Genomic DNA, 15063 nt, shown 5'->3' on the forward strand with positions numbered 1-15063 from the left:
AAGAGAACATAAACTACATCCATGGAAAAGTAAATATTGAGCAATATGCTTTCTCCTAATCATCCTTTGAGCATTACCCTGAAAATTCAGCTCTGAGAAATTAGCATAACATGGAATTGTGGCTAGACTTCTCCGAACATTTCAATCATTATAAATACTTTCTGTGTGTTTTCAGATTCGAGCCGGTGGGTTTGAGTACTCCCCAGGTACTCTTCAAATCTACTCGGATAGTTTGCTGACACTGCCTGCCATCATCGGAATTGGAGGTGGCGGTGGGATGCTTTTATTAGTCATCATCGCTGTGCTCATAGCCTATAAGAGAAAGTCAAGAGACGCTGACCGAACCCTCAAACGTCTTCAGCTACAGATGGACAATTTGGAGTCCAGAGTGGCCCTGGAATGTAAAGAAGGTATAGGCAGCACACGATGCAGTTTTCTTTAAAGTGAAATTGTCTTCATTTGCAGTTTCAATCAATTCATTATACCTTTGAGTGAAACGTGAGATGCATTACATTCTGGGAGGTTCACTTTAGATTTCAGGGGAGAAAAAAATACCCATAGAAAATAATAGGAAAAAGAAAAATTCTACTACCGGCTCAAACCATCTGAAAAATCTCTACCTGTACATGTTTACATTTTTTGGGGTCACACTAGTGAATAAAGACACGAGCCACTGTTAATGATACAATGTTATGATAAAACATTGAATTCTAAGTTTTATTAAGAAACGATGGGTTTGTCGCATTGCCCCATGTCACTTGTTCTGAATCATCCCGCAAGTCTGAAAATAATTTGCTGATAAAAATCAAAATTTTGGAAAACTAAACTTGAACTAAAGTTATTGATTACAAGTAACAAACAACATGGACTTACTGTAGTCTTACAGCTATGACTGTGGGTCTACTTATTTCACAAACATATGTTCTTTATTTCTCCTCATTCCTGTCTGAAAAATGTCATTGAAGCTGATCCTTCTTCTTGAATAAGTGTTCCAAAAAAAAGAAAAACATTTGCGACAATGGGAAAACAAATGTCTGTGCACTTATTCCCACATTCTAAAGAGCCGATGCTGCCTTCTGCTCTCCCAGCTGTCCTTTAGAAATGTAAGAGTATGTGTGGGCGACGCATATAAAAGAGCCGACATGGGAGCTGAGGGGGCGGGGCAAACAGGGTGTGTAGTTCAATCATCAGCCAGCCGTTATTAGAGGCAGACATCACAACATTGACCATGTACAAGTAGCATATGAACAGACATGAATAAATAGTTACACATTAGAAATAACAAAGGCAGACCATAAATTACCATATTCAAGCAAAGGTAAATGGCTGCAGATGGCTGTTTTTAAATTCGTTCAGCAGATGTCGCAAAGTACTGTCGATGCATGACACATGAAATGACTACCACTTCAGAGACAAAATATTCATGCATTACACTTGTTCATTAATCATTGATTGAATTTACCATGTATGACATTTAAAATGCATACAACTCACTGCAATTTACTGACAATGTTTTCCTTTTTTCTCTTTTTCTCTTTTTTACCCTGAAGCTTTTGCCGAACTCCAGACAGATATTCATGAGCTAACCCAAGAACTGGACGGAGCCGGAATTCCCTTCTTGGACTATCGGACGTACGCCATGAGGGTGTTGTTCCCGGGTATTGAGGACCACCCTGTGCTTAAGGAGATGGAGGTACGGGTCAGTACACCACCATCTGATCTTAAAATAAAACCATACTAACATGGGATGGAAACAAATTATTGGCTGCTGCACAGATTAACTAACTAACTAACTAACTAACTAACTAACTAACTAACTAACTAACTAACTAACTAACTAACTAACTAACTAACTAACTAACTAACTAACTAACTAACTAACTAACTAATTAGCATCATTTAGCAATATGCTCGCTGCATGCATATTAGAATACACTTTTTTTTTAAAGATGATGTGCATAGTAGCAATTATACAATAAGTATATACCAGAGACGGGCAAATCTGAGGTTTGATGCAAGATGAAAAGTCACAATTTTTTCATCTTAATCACATATCGTCTACTTCATCTTAATGTATTCAGTTTCCTCTGTGAATGCAAATATGTAATCTCATCATTAGTAGGAGCTCATGGGACAGATGCACACCATATTCTGCCGCCTGCAAGGGTTGCCAGCATCTGACAGAAAAGAGAAATCAATAAAACTATTGGGAAGAAAAAAAAATTGTTAAAATTCGAGGTGTAATGTGCATGATAAATAACACTGTCGTTATTAATCAAGTCATGATGTACAATTAGCTCACTGAATTTACAGTAGAATGGTACATGCTATCCCACCCACGTATTGCTAGATTTACGGAATGCTTTGTGGATAGACTCAAGAGTTTGTAATCAGTGGCATGATGAAGATATGAAATCTTGTACTGCTTCATCAAAACTGCCACATGTTGCAATTTTCCTGTCAACTGTGAATGAAACCGCTTCTTTTGTTTGTTGTTTCGGCGGTGATAATAGAGGAAAACTTTTGACTATGCAAGGCAAATCTACAAACATGTGGAAGCACAGATAATGTACGCAAGTAGGCCTACCGTGACCTCGAGCTGAAGCCTGACACGGCTGTTGAGTCTTAATGACTTGATTTATTAATGTATTTGTGTCAATCATGTAAAGCACTAAAGCTCTTGGCGAAATTAATTTTCTCAAAGCTGCTCTCAGAGTGAAAAGGTTTTTCGAACTCTGGTTGCATTCATTCAGTTCACTTCATCGTCTTACTCTGTCCTCACTCGCTTTTCTCTCTTGAATAGTCAACAGATGTGGGCTTCTTAATTATCGAATGAGACATAAATATGGAATAAAAAGCATTGTGCCTCATTGCATTGTTTTCACTTTGAAGAGGCCAGGAAAAAAAAATGCTAACGAAGCATTTTTATCTTTAGCACTAAATGCGGTATCTATCCATCGTCCAACTATAATAAGCACAGATCACTATGGAAATAGTGGCTAGAGTGGGTGTTTAGCCAATATTGTAATATGCATTTCTAAGAGAAACGGCATGAGAAACAGACCATTTGGCAACTTGCTTGTCTGTTTAAAAATGCTGTATGGTTGTAAAATTGAACTGTGGTTCATTTTAGTTTATAGTCTTCTGCTGGAGCTGTCCACATATTGGGTATTGATGAGTACATTTGAATTAACGACTGAAATAAAAGTCCTGCTAAACTAAACTTGTAAGCATTTATCTCCTAATTTGATGTGTTGGTACGTCTCAAATCACATTCTGTTTTTTAATTAGAAAAAAGATCCCAAAAAAAAATTCTAATAAGAAAAAAATTTTGGCAACAGTTACTGAAAATATAAATGATTTACATTGTCGAAATAAAATTTCATTAATAGAGCTGTCGTGAATTTCTTCAGTCGTATTTAAATAAAGTTGACTCAACTCATGAGATTAGAGTAGGATTTTGAACAAAAATTAATACGGTTACAATTTCAATTCCCAGTCATGCTCAAATCTTAAACATTCTGCTTATCTTTTTGTTTTACTTCCTCCAAAATATATACAAGACCACCACACTTGTACTAATCTCCGCCCAAATATCAACTGTCGGCACAGATACCAATTTAAATAACGTCAAAAACGAGCCACGTGCCCAAGATGACAGCTGCTAGAAGTGAAAGCTACAATTACTGAATTGATAAGAAATATAGCAAAACATTTTGTACACGCAGACCCCGGAATGGTCTGAAGTAAACAACCATCAGCATTTTTGTACACAGCTTGACAGGTGCTAAATCCCTCGATCCAAACGTGAAAGTAGACATGTAGCTATTAAATTGAGGTACAAAGGAATGCTACATGCTTTCCACTTATGTCTAGACTTGCTTTCCTGTGTATTTCCCAATGGGTTATGTGCGTAATCCAGTGGCCTGTGGAAACTAATGCCACCGGCTTTATTGCTGTGTGACGTACTCCTCCACAAAGACGCACCAGCTACCTACATTACACCCATACACAGATAAACACAAACCTTTTCATGCTCAAGTTTATTTCTTTTTGTTGCTAGAACACACCTCACTTCTCAGTCAATACTTACTATACATACCGTTGAGGGCCAGAAATCTCATTTAGCACTTTGGAGGCAGGCCTCGACACTTCATTATAGCACATCGCGGGAGAGAATGTGGCGCCAACAGGATGGCAATAGAGGTTGAAAGAGTGTAAAACGCACAATAAGTGAGAGATTAAAACAGATGACCAAAGAGTCTGGCAGTGAGAGAGGAGGAGCCGGTGGTTGACAGAAAGGCGTCTTTGGGGTGTTTAGTGTGTTGTGCCTGAGTGATGACAGGTGCAGGCCAGAGGGACGAGTGAGCGTGTCACCATCTCTGACACAAACACGTACAATCACGTTACGCCTCAATGCCTTTTCACTCCTTTTTGCTTTCCTTCATAGGAAGCTGGTGGGACTGTTGATGCGTTATCAAAATTCAACAGTTTTTTTCAGTCATGCCATTTCAGAAAAAAAGATTGTTCATTCCTCTCTTATATTTTACAGCACATTAGAGTTGCCCGGCAGTCTTTTTTCTCTATTTTCTTGACCCTACTGTATTTACTACGGTGATTTACTCTCTCCCATCTATCCTCGTCTTCTCCGTCTTCTGCTTCAACTCTAGCTACAGTATCTGCTCGTCTTCCCCGCCTCAACACATTCATAAATCTCTTCTTTGGTCTTTGCCTACTACCTGACAGCTCCATTTCTAGCATCCTTCCACCGATAAATCCAGTGTCCTTCCTCTGTAGAAACATGTCCTTCCTCTGTCCAAACCATCTCAATCTGACCTTTCTTGCTTTGTCTTCAAACTTTCCAGTCACTGCTAACTCTCTGATGAGCTCATTCCCGATCCTATCCATTCTCAGCATCCTCGTGTCTGCCACCTCCAGCTCTGGCTCCCGTCTTCTGCCCATTGCAACTCTCTCCAGACAATGCAACATGGCTGGTCTCGCTGCCATCCTTCAAAACCTTTCCTTTTATTTTAGCTGGTGCTCTTCTGTCACATTTGACAATTTCCTCCACCCGCCCCTTTCTGCCTCTACTCTCTTCTTTGCCTATCCTCGACACTGTAATTAACTTTGAAAGGATGATCCCAATTATTTACTGTATATGATACTGCTCTAGAGCCCAAGAGTGTTCAGGAAAAAAAATGTCTACAGAAACGGACACAGTCCTTTGCAAGCTTGCATTTTTTTCAAATTTTGAGACTTTCCAAATGGCTGTTTTACATTTGCAAGGCCTTGACATTTATTCTGTCTTGTTTCTATGATGTCGATCTGTACAATCTTACAAATAGGTTTTGTTAACTCGTTTATTAAAATGTGGTATGAATCTGCTGTAAAAACCGTTACTATATTTCTGAGTCCCCTTCATCTTGATTCTTTGTTGCTATAATCAATATGTTTCCAAAAGTGACTGCCTTCAGACATCTGGTTTGATTGATTAGCTGCTTGTTTGTTGCTTTGGTATGCACCTGGCAGCTTGTGGTCGCATTTCTCTGTGTTTTGAAATATCTGTGTGGCGAGAGATCTGTTTTACATAGAGTGGTCACAATTGTACAGGTGCAGATAGAGCTACGTTTCTACATACAAAAGTATGCAAAAAATTGGGCACCCCTGATCATTTTCATGATTTTACTTTATAAATCATTGGTTGTTCGAATCAGCAATTCCAGTTAAATATATCATGTAGCAGACAAACAGTGATATTTGAGAAGTGAAATGAAGTTCATAGGATTTACAGAAAGTGTGCAATCATTACTTGAACAAAAGTAGGCAAGTGGTTAATTGCATCTTCTGCTATCTAGTAGAAGAGAATGTAATTGTTCTCAATAAACGAACAGAGATACTTTAGTTGGACCACAGAGTATATTGACACTAATTTTCAGGCCAAGTCACTGAAATGAGATTTTTGGACATCACTACCCTACAGAAAATTCATTGATGCAGAAGATGTTGAAGTTGCCTTGCTCAAGGCCGCTGAGCAGGTAAATTGGCATTTCTCCAGCAACTCGTCTTGAGTTAAAGCTTACTGTCAGCGTGTGTTCGGGTTTCTCGACACTGGTGAGAACCATTCTTTTCTTGACAATTTTCTAACAGGAGCCATCCACCATGTGATGCCAGAAAGGCAATTATTTCAAATTGTCTGCTAAAATCATTTATCTGGGAGACAAAAAAAACAGCAGCACAGCAAGAGATTCACAATCACTGTGTTTGGGGAAAAAAAAGTCCAAAGTGGTTTCTCTCTGTTCACTACTCATTGCTCTTATTCTTTTGAATTTTCTTTGCACACGTTGGTGCAGAATCTTATTCATTGACTGACACAAGTCAAATATTTAGATTGTATTACTTGATGAATTAAGAGTCAAACATTTAATTTGGTTTGTTGTTTTCAAAAGTCTTTGAGACAGGACAGAAATGACAGGAAGATCTGTGTGGTCTGGTTGCTCATCTCTGTAATGATTCCTGTAATGAATCGGCTTCTCTCTTTTTTCTTCTTCAGGTCCAGGCAAATGTTGAAAAGGCTCTGACTTTGTTTGGACAGCTGCTCACAAAGAAGCACTTCCTGTTGACATTCATAAGAACGCTGGAAGCACAGAGGTCTGTTTACTTGTTTTTACTTGTTATTTATTCTGTATTTTAATTGTGTGTATTGGTGAATTAAATAGAAGATTGTTGAGGATGTTGAACTAGCATGACAGCCAAAACCTAAATATTCGTAAATTATATTATCAACATTCACACTGTATTTCCAGGTCGTTTTCAATGCGGGATCGAGGGAATGTGGCGTCCTTGATCATGACTGCCCTGCAGGGGGAAATGGAGTACGCCACGGGAGTCCTGAAGCAGCTTTTGTCTGACCTGATTGACAGAAACCTGGAGAGTAAAAACCATCCCAAGCTGCTTCTCAGGAGGTGAGCAAACAGACAAACAGAAACTCCTCAAAAGCTCCATCAACTGGATAGATGGTGAAGATGGAAGATTGTGAGAAAAAAGGAGAAAATCAAAAATATCCCTCAGTAAGGTTCAGCCAAGGATCATGCAAAAAACGGATTTCCTGATTAAAAAAGATCTAGATGTAGATCCAGATCTAGATGTAGATCTAGATCTACATATCCACATGTAGATTTAGATCTACATCTATCTATACCGATAGATCTATCGGTATAGATATAGATAGAGCGTTTGTCATTGTAGTAAACTTCCTTTCTTTTTTCACAGCCGTCCAAAAATAATATAGAAATGTCTTGTGTAATGCAAACATGCATACTGTTAGTGACAGCTGAGGGATTTATTTTTACTTTGTCAAATATGTTTGTTTTGTTTGCCAGAACGGAGTCTGTTGCCGAGAAAATGCTGACCAACTGGTTTACATTCCTTCTGTATAAATTCCTCAAGGTAAGGCCAACTTTTTACTTTTTTTGCAGCATTACAGATTGAAATTGTTGTACTTTCACTTTATTTTCACTCTAATTTCACTCTTATAGCTTAAAGGCCACCATCTGTTGCCAACATATTTTGGTCCTTAAAACATTCTGGAATAATTTCTGTTATGTTGTGCCCAGCGTCAGATGTGGCTCGATGATTCTACAGTGCCAATCAATAGGCTCACACTAAGCTTTTCAGTCTCTATTTTAGTAGGAATTTATGTGTCTTCAAATTCTACTTTAATCCTATCACATTATTGTGCAATAGTTGCCATAGATGCCTATTCAGCAAAAATAAGTCCATCTCTTTTATGTGGGGAAAAACATCAAATTGGCTCAAGTAGAATGAGAAACATTATTAATCTTTTTTTAAATGTACCTAAACTGTGAAGTGTGACCAAAATGATATAAATTGGTGCTGGTATTGCTGCCGCTGGTTGTTAGCAACATGAGGGGACTTCTTTCACGCATTTGATAGAGCTGCCACCATCATTACAGCACTAAATTGTAAATGTCAGCTTACAACGTAATGAGGGTAGCATGTGCAGCGAAGGCAAATCATGTGGCGAGTCATGGAAGTGTAGGAAGGCAAAAGCTGAAAGGACAACATAACAGTGATATGTGGTTCTTCTCGTTACCAGCTGGAGTCATAATTAGCTCAGATGCTAATGAGGTTCTTTAAGCACATGACAGGAGGTAGTTTGGGAGATGAGAGATGATTGGCCAAAGAGCAAGAAAGGAAGAGACAGACGGGTTTTCATGTCCATCGTAGCTGGAGAACAGAAGGAGGCATGACAATTAGGATGTCTTTTTGAAACTTGCTTTGTGCACTAGGGTACAGTCACAAAGCTGTGCACGTAAAATTGTTCAAAGGGTCTTGGAAGAATGAACTATTAAGAGTTAAATCAATCAAATTTTGATTGTTTGTCACTACCTGTAACTTAATTTCTATTGAGGTTTCTGTCTTCTTTGTCAATGGACCAGCACTTGGAACTTTCTTTGACCCCATGATGGCATACGTAACGGTTACACTCATTAAACAAACACGCAACACTTCTATAACACTTCCCATGAACGCGGAAGAGAAGCTGGCTTGACAAAACACTCGATAAAATTGTGTATGTGTCTGGAACAATTTGTGTGGTGTTAATCTCCAGGTGGCCAAATCAAACAGGTAGGCCACAAAAATTGTTACAGACTATTTTCAACTGTACAGAAGCTGGGTCAAAATGTACATAAACTCAGGCAATCTGTTTTCCAAAAATATTGGAAAGTTATCCAGAATGTATGTTAGGATTCTAGGTCAGAACTGTCAAGAGGATTTGTTACATATAAAATAAGACGCATGCTGTGACCATAAATGATCATGACATGTCCTCTCCTTTCATGTCCTTCCTGCATGTTTTAATAATGACAGAGTCGCTGAGCAATTTTCTATCATTAAAAGAAAGTGTGACTCACCTCAGATATTGAAAAGATGGGGAGTAATAATGTTTTCCCTTTCAGATCATGCTTACTGCATACTATATCTTTAGTCGTACAAATCTGGTACTTTAATCTCCTTATAGTCACAGTTTGATTAAAATAATGTCCGCGCAAGTAATGAAGGATAGCAGCATTAATTGCCATTGAAATGAGTATAGTGTGTAGTTTCATTGCTAACTTTATTTGCTTTGTTCATGCAAGTTACTTTATAGAAGTTTGATTGAGCCTAGGTGAGAACAAAAGGAAGACAGGAAAATGGAGCACTTTTGTTGACAGTCCATACACAGACGAGATGCGAAAAACGCTGTTTTGTTTGGATGTCACAGGCTTTTTCAGACTCTTTAAATAGTCGCATCACTCATAACTGCACACTAATAAAATGTAAAACAAATTCTAATGTGTGCCTTCACAGAATGGTCACACATTTAGACCCTAATTAAAATGACAAATCTGACTGTGGCGTTATTCACAGCCATTAGGTCTTAACCAATGTCATGCTAATAGAGCTTCAATAGGCAGCGTGAAATAGAAAGAGGTTTGATGTAACTTCAAGTCTTGGGAGGTTAAAACTCCTTGAAGTCACGTAATGCATCCACAAAAACGTTTTGTACTACACATGTAAATCATTTCATTTTGAGCTTCTGTGAACAGATCCGCCAGTTCGTGGTAAATAAAAGCAGATTTTTATTAAGCCAACAATGTAAAAGTCAAAGGTTCAACAATTTTAAATTCAATGTAATTGACTTCCTAAGGGTTGCTTTCCTAGCAAACTGTGTTTTTACCTGACTATTGCTTTTGCAAGTTTAATTACGCTGGATACTCTCTATATCTGTGTTCTCCCCTTGACCAGGAGTGTGCAGGCGAGCCTCTTTTCATGCTTCACTGTGCCATCAAGCAACAGATGGAGAAAGGACCAATAGACGCCATCACAGGAGAGGCTCGTTATTCTCTTAGCGAGGACAAGCTCATCAGGCAACAGATTGACTACAAAACGTTGGTCAGTAAACTTAATGTGCCTGTGTATTTTGGGCTTGAAACACCACCATTGCCGTTTCATTGGCGTAAAAGTTGATAAATCAACAAACATGGGAAGAATAATTTCTTTATTTCACCAATCATTTACAGTGGGATCATTTGTCTTGCGTAATCTTGGGGGTCCAATATGGTCCGAAAATGTTATCAAATGCTAAATTATGTGATTTTTGGTCGCCTTGGCAACCAAAACGTTATTTGTCTCCCCCTCAAATCAAACCAATGTTTACATGATTTTGAAGTTATTTTATGCATCTTGTGACTGTTTCCCCCTTCCTTTGTTTCATCTGCCAGACGTTGCACTGTGTAAACCCAGAGAACGAGAACGCTTCTGAGGTGACCGTTAAGTGTCTAAATTGTGACACAGTCACTCAGGTCAAAGAGAAGCTGCTCGATGCTGTCTATAAGGGCAGCCCCTACTCTCTCAGGCCCAAGGCTTCAGATATGGACTTGGGTAAGACAAAAGAGCAAATTATGTACCTATTAAATACACAAGATGTCCAGTGCTGATTGTTTTTATTAAAAAGTTCCCAAAGGTGAGGCTCTGGATTTATAATAATGTGAAATCCAAGCAAGAAAATTGTTTTCTCTCTAATCTAATATCGTAGCTTGGCCAAAGTGTTTTGATAATGCTTATATCCATGCTTACACACGTTTCCCTTTGGATATAATAATGTAATAATTGAAATATTGCATCTTTCAGAACCAATATAAACTGTTATATCTTTTCATTGCATAGCCTTTGTATATTTTTTGTGTATACCTGAAATGTTTAGTCATCTTTTGATATACTTTAATGTTTTTTATAAAGCAGTCATTCATTACATGTTAAATTTGAAGGGAACTTTAAATTATGTCTCTCATGCGCCATTATGAGATCATCGTCCTTGCAATGCATCCCACACTTTCTCTAATTGTTTTGTAAGAGTTGGTTTGAAAGTCGTTTTCACAAAACGTGACAAAGAAACCTTGTTCTAACTCCATATTTTCTTCCATTTCCATTTAAAAAAATCTGAAGAATGGCGTCAAGGCCGCATGGCCCGAATTATTCTGCAGGATGAGGACGTCACAACAAAAATAGACAATGACTGGAAAAGACTCAACACTCTGGCTCACTATCAGGTATATAAGCATAAATATTGGCACAAAATGCAGCTTTGCTCACGGAGGAGTAATAACATTTTGGTTGTTCCATTTAATGTGTAGGTTACAGATGGCTCAGTGATCGCACTGGTGCCAAAGCAGAACTCAGCCTATAACATCTCCAACTCATCCACCTTCACCAAGAGCCTCAGCAGATACGGTACTCACCTTCTTATTGACTTGATCCCCATCTCTGCCTCCAACTCATCTCTCTTGGCCTGCCTCTGTTTATGATGGCTGCAATCATAGCCTCCATTCTTCTTTTTCCTCTCAATGGCAATCCTTTTCATCCAGCACTATCACCTCAGGCCAAGGCTGTTTAATGGCTATTTCCAAGCAGTCTGTAATGGGAGGCATAAAAGAAGACAGCTGACAAAAAAGTGAGGGCGAGTGGGGATGAGTGGCAGTGATGGACAGAAGCTCCACATCAGTATGGTGTAAAAATGAAAAGACAGATAAAGGGAGTGATTACTCTTACGATTAAATACAAGGATAGTTAAGTGTAGTAGCTATTAGAACCTGGTCTCATGCCCAAAATCCTGAGCTGTTCATGTTGAAATTTACAATATCCGAAACAATTCATATTGTTTGCACGCACCCCCCCACCCCCCGCAGAGCAAACACCTTATGGATAGAGTATACATAGAGGCACATAATATGGTGAGTGCCCACTTATCACAATCAGTCTACTGAGCTCAAAGGTACAACAGCAGGCAGCTACCAATGGTGGCTAGCTCCTGCTGGTCTAACACCTAAATTGTCAGAACCTTGTACTTTTAGGCCTTCATTGAGCATACTACTGAAGAGTTGATTTAAAGCTTATTAGTTGGCTAACAGGCGGCTCGGCGGCGCACTGGCTAGCACGTCCGCCTCACAGTTAGGAGGGTGCGGGTTCGATTCCACCTCCGGCCCTCCCTGTGTGGAGTTTGCATGTTCTCCCCGAGTGGGTTTTCTCCGGGTACTCCGGTTTCCTCCCACATCCTGAAAACGTGCTTGGTAGGCTGACTGAGCACTCCAAATTGGGTGTGAGTGCGGATGGTTGTTTGTCTCTGTGTCCCCTGCGATTGGCTGTCAACCAGTTCAGGGTGTCCCCCGCCTGCTGCCCGATGACGGCTGGGATAGCCTCCAGCACCCCCGCGACCCCCGTGGGGACGAAGCGGTTCAGAAAATGGATGGATGAATGGATAGTTGGCTAACAAACTATTTACATACACGTGCATCCACTTCCGGGCGAAGAGCATGAATTCATGCTCAGCCTGAATGGTTATGATCATTTATTATGCTCCAACACATTGCTGTGCCTTACATTTTTTTACCAAACCTATGTAGAAAACTCATCATTGTGCCAAACAATTATATTTGTTTGAGAAGCACATTAAATCCACTGAAAGCAGATTCTGCGGACAGTTGTGATAACAGAACTGAGAGCTCCCCTTTGTGCTTCAATCATTTTAAAAAGTTGTGAGAAAAATAGGTCATTATCCATTTTCATAATTTAATATTTTATCTCATTAGAGGTGAGGTCGATGATGGTGTGTGAATAAGGGCAAGATTGTTTTTCTCATCTACCAACCAACTCATCAGAATGACCTCCTTAGTAGAAGTATGAACCATTCATGCAAATAATCAAGATCAATATGTCCTACTATTTGGACTTTTTTTTTTTATTACTCTTGTATTTCAGAATATGGTAACAAAGAGTTCACTTTGAGTCACAAATTTAAGAAAAAAAATGTTGAAAATATGTTCTCACTAGTAGGGTTATAATTTGCTCATGGTGTACTATTTAATGGTGATGCTGTAGAATTGTTTACTTTATGTTCTGAGTGTGCATGACAGATAAATATGATGGCATGGGAATTAAAGTCTCTGCACCCTGCTGACAGAAAGAACAACATACACCACTCCAACAAGAATCTAGTATCTCTTTTTGAGCTTGTGCCCTTACTCTGTTACACCCCACCCCCATCCCTCTAACATACATTACTCTCTCATCTCCAGCATCCCCATTCATCTATCCCCATCCTTTTTCTGTGATATAGGATCAGCAACATCCTCCGCAGATCGTCATCTCTCCCGTGTGCACTTCACCTCTCCATTTCCGTCTCCCTCGCTATCTTTCTAAACAGAAAAGTCGCAGATGCACATCTCCTTGCTTAGCGCTAATCAACTTTGACACTCTTACCATGAATAATAAAACACACACAGAGGACAGACAATGAAGGAGGGAGAGTGCCATACTATAAAAAGAAGATGAAACGAAACCACTATGCTTTCTGGGTGAAGTTCAAGATACCCATCAGGGAATGGTTATCTATTCTCTTTAAAACCTTTATGCATAATGTGCAAAGTAGAAGATTGAACTGGAATAAATGAAAGGTCCCTAATATCCTTTGTACTTGCATTTGTGGTTCTAGAGAGCATGTTAAGAACAGCTAGTAGTCCAGACAGCCTTCGATCCCGAACACCCATGATCACCCCTGACCTGGAGAGTGGAACTAAATTGTGGCATCTGGTAAAGAACCACGACCATTCAGACCAAAGGGAGGGCGACCGGGGAAGCAAGATGGTGTCTGAGATCTACCTGACCAGGCTCTTGGCTACTAAAGTAAGTGACAGGAGAGCAAAGTAGAGCTTATGCAAAGTTCACTTGGTTTTGGTTCTGTCAAAACCTCTGGTGCAGTTCATTAGCTCAAATGTAAGTATGGGATTTGACATAGCTGTGGAAAAGGGAGCCATTGATCTGTAATCTTGAAGTTCTTTCAAATTAACACATATCCTATTTGTTGGTTGTCATCCACAAATACATACATATTGATCTGAGAATATCCAATTACCATCACAGATTGGGAACAAATTGGGCACCACATGAGTAAAAATGGACTCTGGAACCATATTATGTTTAAAAAAACAAACAAAAAAAAACAAGACATCACCAGAATGGCTTACTGATCAAAGTATCATGACCTGCCTCAGCTAGTTAATGGTTGAGGAAACATGTCTCTGAAGTCATCAGGAAGCATAAAGCAGCTTTAATATCACATCCTCAATCTTGTTGTCTTCTTGTAGCATAATTTGCCATTTTTTTTTGCTTGACTTTGTTTAATACTCATATCAAAGAGGGTGCAAAGAGGATGCTGCTTCCCAAAATTTCAGGAGATTTGTTGTAAAACAGATGATTTAGTCATTCATGCAGGGCAATAAAAGTGGATGACAAAGCTTAGTGCATTTTTGGTTTTCATAGTTTATTTACTCTTCTTCTTCAGGGCACATTACAGAAGTTTGTAGATGACCTCTTTGAGACCATCTTCAGCACAGCCCACAGAGGCAGTGCTCTTCCGCTGGCCATCAAGTACATGTTTGACTTTTTGGATGAGCAGGCAGACAAACACTCCATCACAGACTACGATGTACGACACACTTGGAAAAGCAACTGGTAATTGTTCATTCTTGGTTTTTTTGGGGTTTTTTTTGCATGCCCTATTTCTAATCCAATAGCCATTATGGATGTTATGTGAAAGAATGTGGTATGAAAATAAAGGAAATATTTTCTAGAAATGTCCAACACCAATAAATAGGAACGGCAATGAAAATTGCTATAGATGTGTTTTTGTTAGAGAATATTACTCAAATGTTCGAGTGGAGCTCTTCCAATATTTATTTGGTTCTTAAACATGTCTCTGTATGCACGATAGCTACAAAATGGTTATATTAATCAACTTAATGATTACATGATGGCGAAAAAAATATCCCCAACGGAATTAAACGTTGATTAATGAAGGCGAGGTATAAAAAAGATAATTGAGTTGACTACTATGCAGACGGCAGTAGAGGCTCTGTTGTTTCTGTCTCAAGTAGTAGTTATCTCAGTAGTTCTCCACTTTTATCCACCAAGCACCACTTAAAACAATACTGAACTCTCCAAGTA

At 39.0% G+C, this 15063-nt stretch overlaps 1 protein-coding gene across 1 annotated transcript in view; it reads left to right on the forward strand.

The window, feature by feature from the left end:
* Nucleotides 1-15063, forward strand: part of LOC147061928 (plexin-A1-like) — a 167444-nt gene that overhangs the window by 146888 nt on the left and 5493 nt on the right. Inside the window, exons 20-30 of the mRNA XM_085935441.1 lie at nucleotides 176-410; nucleotides 1551-1699; nucleotides 6551-6648; nucleotides 6804-6962; nucleotides 7380-7446; nucleotides 9811-9957; nucleotides 10287-10446; nucleotides 11011-11114; nucleotides 11199-11295; nucleotides 13553-13743; nucleotides 14402-14571. Coding sequence (XP_085791567.1) covers nucleotides 176-410; nucleotides 1551-1699; nucleotides 6551-6648; nucleotides 6804-6962; nucleotides 7380-7446; nucleotides 9811-9957; nucleotides 10287-10446; nucleotides 11011-11114; nucleotides 11199-11295; nucleotides 13553-13743; nucleotides 14402-14571 — 1577 coding nt within the window. The remainder of the gene's footprint in view (nucleotides 1-175; nucleotides 411-1550; nucleotides 1700-6550; nucleotides 6649-6803; nucleotides 6963-7379; nucleotides 7447-9810; nucleotides 9958-10286; nucleotides 10447-11010; nucleotides 11115-11198; nucleotides 11296-13552; nucleotides 13744-14401; nucleotides 14572-15063) is intronic.

Source organism: Syngnathus leptorhynchus, chromosome 1 (assembly GCF_054491065.1).
Source record: "Syngnathus leptorhynchus isolate UIUO chromosome 1, UIUO_Slep, whole genome shotgun sequence".
Taxonomy (NCBI): Eukaryota; Metazoa; Chordata; class Actinopteri; order Syngnathiformes; family Syngnathidae; genus Syngnathus; species Syngnathus leptorhynchus.